Source organism: Tyto alba, unplaced genomic scaffold (genome assembly GCF_018691265.1).
Source record: "Tyto alba isolate M040663 unplaced genomic scaffold, T.alba_DEE_v4.0 Super-Scaffold_16, whole genome shotgun sequence".
Lineage (NCBI taxonomy): Eukaryota > Metazoa > Chordata > Aves > Strigiformes > Tytonidae > Tyto > Tyto alba.
In genome coordinates, this window is record NW_024881278.1 from 2921774 (window position 1) to 2935971 (window position 14198).

General features: G+C 37.6%; 1 protein-coding gene across 11 annotated transcripts in view; it reads right to left on the bottom strand.

Moving 5' to 3' along the window:
- The window catches only part of LOC104359678 (SLX4 interacting protein), a 78872-nt gene that overhangs the window by 17986 nt on the left and 46688 nt on the right, over window positions 1–14198 (bottom strand). For 10 of the 11 annotated variants that reach the window (XM_032989227.2, XM_032989230.2, XM_032989223.2 and 7 more), the window contains one exon: window positions 1221–1298. In XM_032989227.2, the coding sequence (XP_032845118.2) occupies window positions 1221–1298 (78 nt within the window). Of the gene's footprint in view, window positions 1–1220; window positions 1299–1877; window positions 1928–14198 lie in introns of those variants that run through there. The other variant, XM_032989231.2, reaches the window with a different exon arrangement.

A 14198-nucleotide genomic window follows, 5' to 3' on the forward strand; every position in this document is an offset into this window, starting at 1 on the left:
TCTTAGAGAAAGGAAACATTGGTGCCAAATTATTTATTTTTTTAGGCTATATGCTTATTTTGCTATTTATTGAGAGAGAAACCCAGCAAAATGAAGTTCTTTTCTTGTCAGGAACTTCACGCGGAAGCAGAGTTTTGACTGCAGCATCAGAGCCTCTCTTTTTGGCAGCACTAGTAGGGCAAGTTAATTCCAGTTAGACGTTTTTATTGTTATATTTTATAACAATCTCACTTGCTGGCTAACAAAATGGAAGTATCTTTAGGTATTCATTGATGCTTAAAAAAAGTTCAAATTTAATACACAGAAACCAATGTTGAGTTACCAGTGCAGACACTCTGCTATTCTATTCTAACTATTCTTCCAGGAGGCTGGGAGAACAAGTTTGATGAAATATTTAAAATCAACACTCCAAATCTCTTCAACCAATATGGACGCAGAGAACTAGTTGGCATTTGAAGAGAGATTTAAACATTTACGATTGTAATGAATTCATGTAGAAATAAAAAATTCCTTAAAAATATCCATTCAAGTATTCAGTATTTTTAAGGGCACCTAATTGACTTATTTTACTTTTTTTAATACTAGAAGCTCATCACAAAGGGCAGTGATTGTTATAGCTCCTTTTTGTTGCTGTTGGTGGGACAGGATTGATATCACTTCCTGACGGAGCATCTTGGCTTGAGAAAACATGAAAAAAAGACCTGGTCCAATGACATCACCTATGTAAAGATTTTTATAGCACTGAGGTGAATGAAAGCCTTTTCTTGCATACACTTGTACTGTACAGTTGATGTCACAAGACACTCGAGCAATAATAAAGTGATTCATACTGCAACCTCTGGTTAATTCACCCTGCAGAGACTCAGTAAAATGCTGAGTCTCATCATACTTACAGAATTTGGTGTGGCTTAGCTGATTACCCTAGGGCAAGGCATACACAAATTTAAAATTAAGTTTAAAAAAAAAAAAAAAATCCATCAGATGTTAAGAAATACGGTTTTGGTTGTTTTGTTTTTTTTTTTTGTTTGTTTGTTTGGGTTTTTTTTTTTTTTTTGGTTAGGAAACATCCTCTTAAAAAAAATCAAATAAAACCAAAACTAAGCTCTGAAAGAAACTTTGATTAAGTAGACTAAAATCTGACAAAGTATTAGTTCATGTTCCCTTTTTTTCTCCCAGAAAAGCAAAATTTTAAATAATATTATAAGAAACTGATTTCTTACCACGATAACGTTTCCCTACAGCACAATGGAGATTAACCCATCTCTTCATAAAGTAGGCAGTAATGTGAAAACTGTTGGCTGCAACATAAAACAAAGGGATAACAGTAAGTGTAAGGGTATCTTTGGCGTTCTGGTCTGAAAGTGTTGCATATCTGTGAAGATAGGATTGAGAGAAAACAGCAGCAACAGCTCAAGAATACAAAAGAAAAGGTAACTCTAAAGGAATATTTTTAAAAAGAAGCTGCTTGTACTGAAGTCTCAATAAATTAGTATCTGAAACAGGAAAAATCTAAACAAATTGCTAACCACTGAGTTATGGTATCCAACCACAGAAATAAATTTAAATCAAGTAATTGATCAGAGGCATCATCTGCTTAATAGCCTAGTGTCACAGTCATATATTGTAGACATATATATTCTACAAGATCACTACAGATCACCATTTACTTAACTGCCTTCTAGAGGAGGGTGACACACTCAAAGCTGAGAGGAAAAAAAAGTCAGCTATAAAAAAACCCCCGCAAACATACATCCATGAGAGGTCTTAATTATCTACAATGCCATTGAATTAAGTGAGAACTGCATACATTTAAACTCCTCAGTATCTACAAGTAGACAGAGCTAGGCTGGCTGATCCAGCAGATACCTGTAACATACAGAGAGGCTTCTTCAGTTTCTATTCCTGAGAACGACAGAAATCCTTGTGCACCAGGAGCATAACAAAAGGACAGAAAGGATTATGTTACGGCAAAGAGACTATTAGACTGTGGCTAAGGAAATCGGCTTTTACTTTTGTTCTACTTAAATTCCCAAATGACCCTGAGTAAATCAGTTAGGGCTTGATTCATAGAGGTATTTAGCAACCTAACTCCCACTGCAACTGAAAGAAGTTACCATCTGTGACTCCTCCTCCATAGCCTCTCTGTACACCTCACTAAAATGAATGTGCAAAAGAGGGTTAGCGGTATTTCCCCTAACTCTGATGGGTTTTGCAAGACTTAATTTTCTAACTTTTCTGTGGCAATTGCACCTAGGGTTTCTGACTGTCTTGCAAGCAGCAATAATTTAAGTGCTACTGCTGTTCTTCTATGTTCTTCTAATCTAACCATTTCAAAAGACGTAAGGAAGGCTTGTTTGTTCCAGTCTCAATCTCCGCTGAGCGAGTGCCAAGGTGTGCCTTATTTCTAAGCATAAGCCCCAAAACACACGTCCTCTCCTGCAGAGTCTACAACCCTTCAACTGGTACAAGACCTCCTGGAGCTCACCATCAGGTACTGTGCAGCATCACCTCTCATTAAGAACCATAGTTATTGATCACAATCAATCCCTTTGAAATTTATCAGCCATCTTTTTTCCTTCCCCTCAGGAAGATACCTAAAATTTGACTTCCCTTTAGAGATCAAGTCAAGATGTGACAAGTTGAACCATCCTTTAAAAATGATGAGTGCTAGAGAAAAATTTGGATGTAATCCACCAGCTTTATTAACCGTATATTTACGAGCACAATTAAATAAAATTACTTTTAGCTACTTCCAGTTTGGCATCCACAATTCTTTAACACTGTTAGTAGGGTTAGCCAAATCAAAGAATTTGCCCTGTATATAAATAAATTATTAGTGTGATAATAGCATCTTCCACCGTGACCTCCACAATGCTGAAAAAGTAACATTCCTAAAAGGACAATTTTGCAAACAACTCTTCAAACAGACAGTAAATACTGAAAGTCTCTCCACCTCCATTTGCCTGGGAAATTCAAAAAGTATTTTTCTTGAGAGGAACTTAAAATGAAAAAGTGTGAATCTTTTGGTTTTCACAGGGAAAAGGACGATATTTCATTCCTGAAATTCTTTTATGAATCAGTGACATGTATATCTGCTTAATTTCTTGCTATCCTGGTATTCTCTGAGAGGTTAAGTGTTTAATCATATTTCATTGACTAATGGCCTGAACAGAGTTTCAAATTCCTCTTAAAGGCCCTTAATCAGCTAGCTACTGTTCTCTGGAAAGGAACACCTACCTCAAATCTAACAAAATAAATAACTACATAAGAAATCAAGACACCTCTACACTATTTTTGCAGCGTCAGCTCAAGTCTGAAGGTCCCTTCAGAGGGAGTTGCACCTGAGCTAATAAGCTCAGCCCAGAAGGACTAACACTAGAAAATGAGTTTCCACGACTATTTATTACTTGACTGTGCTGAAAAAGCCTGAACAGATGATTTGCTGTTACTTCTTGAAACTATGAGAAAATATTAACATGCATTACATTCCAGATACCTGTATTTTGAAACTATCACACAGCTATGCTCATCAAATGTTTTGAAACCCTCTTGTATGTGACATCCGAGCTAATCCATAGTCGTCTGGAGTTTGCAAATCCTCCCTGGTTTTCAAGTTGCCAGAGTTACCGCAGAACTATAGAAACTGTAATATCCTCTTTCTGCTTCCTTCAAGAAAAATGTATTATACAGTTAACCATTCTGCTTCATGAAATACGAAACTAAAAGAGAACCTTCTTATCCGACAACCTCATGCAACTTGCAGCTTTTTAAACTTTCTACACAGTTACTCAGCATGAGTCCAAGTCTGTTCTCAATTCCAGACTTGTCCACCATCAACACTGTTTATATACTAAGCATATACTAATGTTGGGTTTGGGCAAGCTGTGGATTATGCTGCAGGGAAGATGGCCAGTGTATGCTCAGCAAGGACCAAAAGCTGCTGTTCATGGTATCTGGAAGCAGGGACCAACTGATTTGTACCAAATGATCCATCACTAACTCAATTTAAGCACACCATGGAAGCTTTAACCTCAGGCTACATACAGTGTTTTGCAGCCAGTAATGTAGAAAGTTCACAGAGCTTAGGCTCAGCAAACCCAGCCGGCCCAATCTTCAGTTTCCTCTTCATCATGCAAGGTAGACAAAGCTCCATTTGTAGATTACCGACACGGAAGCAGAAATAAAATGGATGTCAGTGATTTGGAGTTTTGTTTTCTTTACTTCAAAACTGCACACCTAAATCATCAGGATCCGGGTTCTACAAGCGAACAAGGAAAGAACAAACAAAAACACAACCCCCTCCACACACACACATGCACCAAACCCAACAGACTAAATAAAATAAATAGACCCTGAAACCCAAAATGTGAATGAACAAAAGTGGTTCTAGAAAAGCCACAGTTCAGTTTCAGCTGAAATACACACCAGGGAGTGCTGCCTTTTAAGGGAATGGTAATTCACCCTGCTTGTTGTATTTCATAGTCCCACAACACCGAGAGGAAGTATCAGGCACTGGCTCTTTACTGTAAGACTATCCAGCAACACTTGTTTTCCAAAGGAGTCACAGCCAAGCTGACTTGCGCTTCCAGAAGGCTGCCAAGAAGAGGCTGTGGTACCGCTGGAGCAGTGGGAAGCCCTCTCCCACGGCTGTTACGGACCATTCATCTGGGAGCCTGGGAAAATGCCTCTGAGCTGCTGAGTTATCTGGAGCAGCCTGGCAGGCGTTCGCTTCCCAGCACAACCTGGCACCTGCGTGGCTCCGGCACGAAATTCAGTCAACTCTTCTCTAAAGCCACAGTACAAGCCTAAGGAGGCCAACCGCCCCTCCCCAAACATTTCCATATCTGACAGGCACCTATGTCTCATCACACAGTGTTTCTACACCATCTTTAAAAAAAACTACCTCTCTTCCTCCCAGCCTAGATGTTTCACATTTGGGACAGATTGTTCTGGATTAGGACTGCCTCCACCTTTGGAAAGTAACAACGAAGTACATCACTGCAACACACAGATATCGAACAAATAAGAGGGTGAATTGCTTATGTTACAATGTGAAAGTAAATACATCAGTGCATTAGACTTTCTGAAACAGTATACTGTACATTAAAAAAAAAAATGTACATTTTGCTTATGCTAGATTAATTATTCCACACAGATTAAACTACACTAGTAATAATGTTTACAGTATATAGAGCTTTTCATCTTCAAAGCATTCTACAGACCTATTATTACACTGCTTTTCAGCAGTCATATTTCTCCACTTAAAATTATTCACCACCACATCCAAATTCCTAATTGTTTGTAAACAAAACAAATAAAGGAACATTTTATTTCAAACCTACTGTTAATCTTGCAGCTTTCCCTCCCCAAAACAAATGTTCATGTGCATACCATGTGCTTCAGAGTAGATCGCTATTTCTAATTTAAAAGAGATTCAAAACCAAACGTTGGCACCTAAGTTTAAGTTCAAGTCCAAGATAGAGCAGGGACAGCAGATGCAAGACAGCAGACACAAAAAAGCTGTAGAGATTTCTTGAGCCTTTTCTGGTGTTCAGAATGGGTACAAAATTTCTTTAGCATCTCATGCACACAAACACACATGCTTTCCACTCCACCCCCCCCCAAAAAAAAAAAAAAAAAAAAAGGCAAGCAACTTCATAGTTAATGACAAGCAGCATTTTCATCTAGTGCACATTTTTATACACTAAACAGTGGCTTTCAGAACAACTTAAACAGTCCAGCACGGCATCCATTCTTTCCATCCATTCTGCTTTCAGTTCAAAGAATTTTTAAATACTTTTTAAAAATTTTATTTCAAGTGATAATCACAAGCAAGTACACAGGAAAATGTGTACTCTTCAATTTAAAATAAAGTCCATAAACTTTTTAAAAAGCTTCTCATACCTAACAAAACACATTCAGGCCATTAAATTTATATACATAAAGCATGTACTGAAAGAGAAAAAAAAACTTGGGTGCAGTACTTAGCGAGTGAGTATTGCTGCAGGGTCTGATCTTGCAAACTCTTATACCTGCAAATAAATTCAGCTTAAACCAAGTATAGACAAAAACAGATTACTGATTTTTTTTCACCTTACCCTTTCACAATTTTATTAGTGTTAGTGCTGTTCTTTTATCTGCTAAATATTCTGAACACAAACCAGTTGCTGACACAAACAGGTGAGAGATCTGTCCCATCAAGGATGTGGGGACAAAAGTCAGTTCCTGTTAGGGAACAGGGTCCCTGACTGGAAGACAGACATGAACCTTTAAATGAATCTGGTCAAGACAGGATGAGCTACACCTAGCAGAATTCTCTCTGCTATAAGAACACTGATAGCTGCACACAGCACACTAAAACCTTCAGAATATGAGCCGTTACAGTGAAACTGGACCGAGCCATTTTATGAAATCCAGAAGCAGGGTTATAGAGCTCTCCTCTAGCAGGAGAGGTGCAGAATTCACTCCGAAATCAGAACTATACTGGCCAAACCGGATTGAGGATAAGGTATTTCTTTAGCCTGGTTGTCACGGGTATTCTGGAGAAAAGACCAGAGAAGAAAAGCGTGCTTGAGACCATCTGGCTGCAGGATGGGAAATGCACCTGATGGAGGCCATGAGAACACACCAGCTCCGAAGGAAAAAGACCATCTTCCCCTCACTAATACTTGAGATGGAGAGGCAGGCTGATCCAGTCCTGGAAAACAGCCCTTAAGATAGTCTCTCAATACCCATTCATAATGTGTAAGCAATAATAGCTAGCACCACCTGCTAATGCATTCAAGCAGGTAAATGTGGAGCAATATATTTGATGGTCAGTGTACCATTATCACAGACAACTGTTTTCTAGTAGGAGACAAGATTTAATTTCGCCCTTTTGTTGATCTCCGGTTAAATGGCCATATTAATTGCATGTGATGGGCTTTAACGCATGAACTGAAAGCTATTAATGAATCCTCACTGCTTTGAACATATACACTGTATTCCAGAGGAAGCCACATGCCTGGACTTCTTTAAGCACTGGAATGTGCCTGACAACTGAAAGGCTGAGAAAGGCATCTGCTGCTAACAGCCAAAAGGCGGAGAAAATTGGAAAACAAACCCTGTGGTAAATGCTGTCTGGCAGGTGGGCAGCAGAGGAGAACCTAAAGTCTCTTCGAAGTGGCTGTATCACCATGAAGGAGCAGCTTAGTTAAAAACTGTCTGATGCCACATTTGCACATCAAGCGGAGCATCTCCCCCAAACTGGCCAGATACAGCTGTATCCAAATGGAGCAATGCCACTTACATCACTTCTGTGATAAAAGTAAGGCAGATTCTAGCTAAAATGAAACACAGACACTGTGATGGTGACAAGTCTGACTTCCAGGGAACTAGGGAATGCATACAGTCACCATTAAAGCACATGCCTCTTTCAAAAAATACGTCCTTTCAGCCTAACTGTCTCTGTGTTTTTTTCCTTGAGGATATCAATGAGCTTCATAAAATTTTTTGATACCATGAAGTACTTGAAATGGAGGATTTTATATTCTAAACATCAGGAATCTCTACAAAGCAAAGTCTCTTCTAGCAAAAAACACTCAACCAAAATGTTGAAATGAGCCTTTCAGAATTTAACAGACATGACTGGTTCCCCTTATTGTTCTTTAGAATGACATAATTGTGGGTGCCAACACTATGATGCTGAAAGATTTTCAAATAAAGTCAATCAAACCCTTCACAGGTCTCCAGCCTCTACTTTTTTTCCCTGGCAATAGGAAATAACTTCTACAAAACTTCTTCCCCAAGAGGAAAGGGTTTTAACTCTATAGCTCCCACAGCTGACAAGACTTTCATCTTCTACCAATAACAAGGTCTCTAAGCAAGGGTCACTAAAAATGTCAGGACTGTATTGCATCACATGGCTACAGAACTTCTGGGTTTGGTGAAAAAAGCCCGACAGTCTGCCACTGGAGACATGATGGGAGAGAGTAAAAGGGAAAGAAAAGCTAGCAGCAGGTATCTTCAGAACTTTCAAAAGATGGCATGAACATGAAAAGGTAGTTTATTCAAAACTGATCCGGATATATGGCAGCAATGAATGTTTTTGTCTTTTTGTTTGGAGGACTCCTGTTAGGATAGACCAGTGGAGCTAAGAGGTGACTGTTGGTGGTCATGACTTCTATTTTCTTCTACCCTATCATCTGGAGGACACTTCAAAAGAAAGTGAGTTCTAAGAGACACGTGTGGACTTGAACCAGCATGCGCTTCACGCCATTTGAATAAACCAAGTTGTGCCAGATGTTCACAGGTTTTTGTCTTTTCACACAACAGACTTGTTTAGTTTATAACAACTCAGAATATAAAGAAATTCTGGAGCATAGGAAATAGGTGGAAAGTCACCACAATGGAGCCTTCTGTATTTTCTCTTTTTAAATGCCAGCAAATAGACCGTAATTAAGTCAGCTGCTCACAGCTCTATTTCCAAATAAGTCCCAATCTCCTTCTGCTCTCACGAGCTCTGATGCAAAGAGGATACCACCAAAAGACCAAGAACAACCCATAATTGTGATCATCTGATCAGTGACGCTCAGCTCTAGCAGTGAAGCAGGTGCTCATTTTAGCTTACTCAAGAATGCAGTGTTATAAGGGACCACCTGAATTACACAGTATCTTGCCATTTCTGGCATCAGCGTAACAGATGCTAAGTGCAAAAAAGACACAGAACGTCCTTTTTCTCAATATGAAATACCAAATTTAAGGACTTTTACAAAAAAGACCAAAACCCACAACCGTGTCTTGTGCCACAGGGAGACAGCAGAAAAGGACAGGCATTGCCCGCATCCAATGACCCACATGCACACACAGAAAAAAACCCCTAAATACTTTAGTTAAAAGAGTAAGAAAGATATACTCTGTAAACAAAAACAAAACTGACACCTTATATCCCCTCCAAAGCAAACTTTGTAATTTAAATGACATTGTTTTCCATGGATTTGTATAGTGAGTATTTCACAGGTAGAATGTTTCTCTCTGACTAAACATAGTTTGCTCTGCGTTAGAACAGCTCTTACCAATTTGAAGTTGATAGAATACATCAAGTTCCATTAATATGCCCACAATGCATATTCAAGATTGTGCTGGACTTTCTTCCCTCCTCTTTTCAAATAAAAGTCTTGTTTACTTGCTGCTCTACTATGTTTTTATTTACTTCTAAAGATTTTTAATAAGTTAAGGCCCAGGCCCTGCAAAGCTCTGCTGGTGTTGTTTATGGTCTGTCACTCATGTCTCTGTAGTCAATAGAAATAGTGTGCAAGAAACACAACATACCTAGTAACTTCAACGGTGAAAAACTGCTCTCACTGAACTATTTACACAAAGGAAGTATGCTTGACTTTTTTTCAGGAATTGGCCCTCCATCGCTATCTGGACAGATTTCTGTAAAGCCTTATAAAAATTTTCCAAATATAATAAGCCCACAAAAATGTTTGCAATTTAAAAAGCTGTATTTTCTCCCTACCTTTGTCATATGATAATGAAACTTCAGAACAAAAGAACAAAAGAGAGTATTATTGTGTAATATGGTAACATGGAAAGTTTAAAAGAAACTCCTATTCATATTTAACCATTAAATTACATCTACAATTACTTCCAGTTATAATGAAAATAGAAAGGACTTCAATGTTCCACACATAGCTATAATGATTTTTTTTCTTAAAACTTGGTGACAATTTTTGTTTTTCTTCGACTGCAGCTGATAGTTTGGAGACTTTTATATTGAGCCTTTTAGGAAATGCAAGGGTTAAAGATGTGTAAAGCAGATTTTCTCACAGTTTAAGGAGAGCAAAACAACACATTTAGGAAACCAGACAGCTAAAAGGTCAAAACGTTACACTTCCAGGTCAAACTTCTGGTTGCAATTAAGTAAATTCTTCTAAACATTTGTAAGGAAATCATATTTCTCTTAGGTTTTATTTCAAATCCCTATTCTTTCTTGCTTACATTGTAACCAAAACAATATTGCTCTCTTTAGAAACATTTATTAAGAAGTACTTACTTTACCTTTTTTTTCTTTTTAAAGGAACCTGACATTTAATCTCAAAATAAAGATCAAATCCTTATTTTTTCCCCATTTCATTTGATATATAGTTGAATTAAAAAAAAAAAAAGGCAAAAGAAGCTATCAAACACTTAATTTTGAAAAAAATAGTTACAGTTTCTTTTCCCCTTAGAAATCATGTATCTGTTTTCATTCACTTTCATTATCTGTATTTACATAGTAGGGATTGGTTTGGGTTTTCTGGGTTTTTTTATCACTAAATCAAGCTATTTTCCCCTTCCCGTGCAGTTATACGAAAACCCCAAAAAACTAAGATGCTGTCGGTGGTCCTGATGTAAACGGTTACATGCCTCCTAAAACATACCAGCAATGTTATGACTCCTGTCACCACCCAACAAGACTACTTAGGTCTAAAAACATAGAATCTCTGCCCCAGTGACACACGGATATTTTCAGAAGTCCCAAACACAGCCACACCATTATCTGCACGCGGACAAAAGCGCAACAGAACTGCAGTGTCTGTGGTTTTTGTAACCCATGAGAGGTAGACCTGGCACACGCCTAAACAATGCAACTCAGTATGTGTTAGCAAGTGATATATGCAGTCGTACATACCCAAGCTGAAACACTCAAATCCTAGAGGTGTGTTCATACATTAACCATTTAGCCAAACACAAAAGATATGACCAGATTCAGACCTTATTTGCAAATGCTTTGCTTCAGCAGAATGCACATACTATGTGAATGTCTATCATACCGACCAAATAATTTCTTCTCTGGTATTTTAGACATTCCAATGCAAGGAATTTGATCATTAAGTGCAGACCACAGAATCTATAAAATGCTTCTAGCAGAAATCCTATTTGCCATGTTCACAAAGGATAGGAGCAGATAATTTAGTCAAGTTTATTTGTCAAAAAATTTCAACAAAACAGTGAGCACTCAGAAACCCCCCCAAACCTATCTGCTACCTATTCCAGCTGTGCCTAGTGCTTAAACAAGTATCCTCTATTTTCCTGCTTCCAAGCGACTACAGAAGCTAGAAAAAACTATACAGAGCACACAAGAAAGAGTACCTTCAAGAAGAACAGATATTACAAAGAAGAATCAGGCAGTTCAGTCAAAAAAGAAATGGTAAATGCTTAGAGACAGATTTTCAAAATCACTCATGGCTTCCTAAAATGCTGAATTCACAACTGGGACAAACAGATGCTAAGAGCTCTTTCAAAAGGTAGCGGTACATTCCCCTGGCCTAGATGAGAGTCACTTTGATATTCTCAAGTGAGTAGCAAATCAGAAATTAAAAATGAGGTTTACCTTGCCTAACTTGCAACATCTGCACCAAACTAGTATCCTAAACTTAATTTTTAACTCATAATTAATTGCCTATTAACTACCAGCCAGCTTTGATAAATTGAGAGAGAAGACATGATTCCACTTTGTAAATACACGATTAACAGATGCTGACTTTTTGCCTAACTATATAATGAAAACTCCAAAGGTAAACTTTAAATTTTCATAAATATATGTGTCTTTACATAAACTGAAGTACTAACAGCAAAATTACTACACAGAAGTACTTGGATGCTATAAGAAAGGCCTTTATAGCTTATATAGGTGTGTAAGATAGTAGCTGTCAACATATGTGCATTCAAACACATTTTTTTTGCACACACACATACTTAATTTTTCGTAATATTTTTTCTTTACATCAAATTAAAAAAAATCATATAGAAACAAGAGACAAAAGATGGAAACAAGTGAAAGAAACTTAATAAGGCAGAAAGTAACTGAAGGTTAGAGGTCAAGGCTGTTTACAAAAGAAACAGCAAACTCTTTTCACAAAACCACACCAAATTAAGCAACTCTACTATGGTTTTAAATAAATTATATTTCTTTTCAATACAATACTAACTACATAAAACACTTTATAATACAAAGGGTATCTTTAAAATAAATGTACTACTTAATTTCCTATCCAAGACCATAAATAACTGGAGCTGCAACCAAGGAAGAAGTAAAATAAGTAGAACCCCTTCAACCCACCTGGTACTGCAGCTGCAAACGTCCCATGTCAGACAGGGATAGCAGTCCCTAAAGTCTCTGCAAATACCAGTGTAACAACAGGAAGGCAAAAGTAGATCCTTCAATCCAGAAAGTGCAGAACTCTCTGACAATCTTTGAAACACACCAACTCTGACATACTAGTGAGTTTTCAGTTTATAGTGCAGGTTTTCTCCAGAAAAATACGATGATAAGAAAGGCCGTTGTGGGTAAGAGCGAGGGTTCGTATAGCTAAGTGCCTTGCATGTAAAAGTTGCTAGAAATGACTACAAGGGGAAACTAAATACAAGAGCAAAATGCATGTGGTTATTTCCCCAATACTCTCCCCCAGGCTCCAAGCACCCCCAACTCAGGCCTTTACTGAACCAAAGGAGATTTGGGAATTCTGTACCCTCCTTGATTTACTCTCCCATGTTCCTGTGGACCCAGTGTAAGCTTTCATCATACCCCTTACGCTTTGGCAAAGAGTTCCACAGTTCTGCTAACTACCATGGCGCTTCCAGTACCTTCATTTGATGCCCCCTTGTTCTCAAACTGGAAGAGAACAAGAGAAGAAATTATTTCTTAGATCTCTGTACCATTCCCCCTAGTGCATATATTTTCCAGGCTGAAGAATCCTAGCACACATAACTGTTCCCTGTATTTCGTACGTTCCCTGTATTGCATTTCCTCATCTCGGATCATCTTTGTGACCCTTGGAGTTTTTCCCAATTCTATTGTATTCTAACCTAAGGTAAGAAAAAAAAAAAAAATCACTAAAAATAAAATACCCAAACGGGGCATAAGTATGGGGGTTTTTTTGTTCTTTTCAAATATCCTCTACACTGAGAAAAGAATAAAAAAAAAAAAAAATCAATCAGATACATAACCCTGATCTAGAAGAAAAATGTTTTGGTGAAAAAAAAAATGCTTTTATTCCCCGTTAGCTGTCTGTAAAAAATGGAAAAAAAAAAAAAGAGTAATCTAAGGCAAATACAGGAAATATTAAGTACAAGATAGTAATCAAAACATTTTTCGTAAGTTATTGCATAAGTTACTGCATACTTCAGGGAGCTATGAGGCTCTGTTTTCACAGACAGATGAATGTAAGTTTAAAGTTCACAAAGATCTGCAGGACTTGGCCACAAAACATAAATGAGTCCACTATAAAGAATCTGCAATATAATTCTGTTGAGACAGAAATTACAATGCGCAACTGCAAACATCAAAGTTCATTTAAAAGACTTCTGTCCTCCTCAGTCTCCTCTGGTAGCTTCTCTGCCATAGCTTACTTTCCCTCCAGTTGCACCCATCAAATTTTTGTGAAGTTGCTCTTTCAGCAAAATAGGTGAAATGATTCTAGTTAAAACTGAAGAAAACACTGTTCCACAGCAGAGAAGTAAGAGTTAACAGCTGGGAGGGTGGGAATGATTTTGCTGCTACAGGACTGCAATATGGAACATACCCTGTGAACGTCTTACACAATTCATGCTCTACAGTAATAGTGAATGCTCCTAAAGCAAACCAGGGCAACCTAAAAAGGGTGTTTTCCTTAAAAACATCATAATGTTCAAATTAAAATGCAGAATATTTACCATCATGATTTATTGTATCTTTTCTGTGTGCTTACAGGAGCCAAACAAATAGTTTCATAAGCAACAGAAATGTATTTTCTTATGAAATTGCATCTTACATATTTTTTAATACTAAATAAGACATGAACTTTGACTCCAGATCTTTGTAAGGCTGAACTATTCATAATAGCGCTTGTATGTCTTCCAGTTTCTCATTTTAGTGAGCTTATCGGAAGTTAATGTCTAAAAATTTAATGTCTGTGACTTCTACCTGTTAATAAAGTTCAATCACGTTTGCAAAAAGTAACTGGGGGGAAAGATGGACAGACACACACAGAGAAAACATGAACAGAAAAAGCCCCATTTCCTTAGAAAACTAGGTTGAAAATATGTAAAAAAAAAAAAAAAATATACACAATCCCAGAGAAAGTAGATAAAAATCAAGCTGGGAGCTCATTGTGCCATGTGACAGCATGCTCTTCAATTATTTTCACTGTAGAGCAAGAAAAAGATCTGAAATCAGAGCAAAAATGTTCCACCCT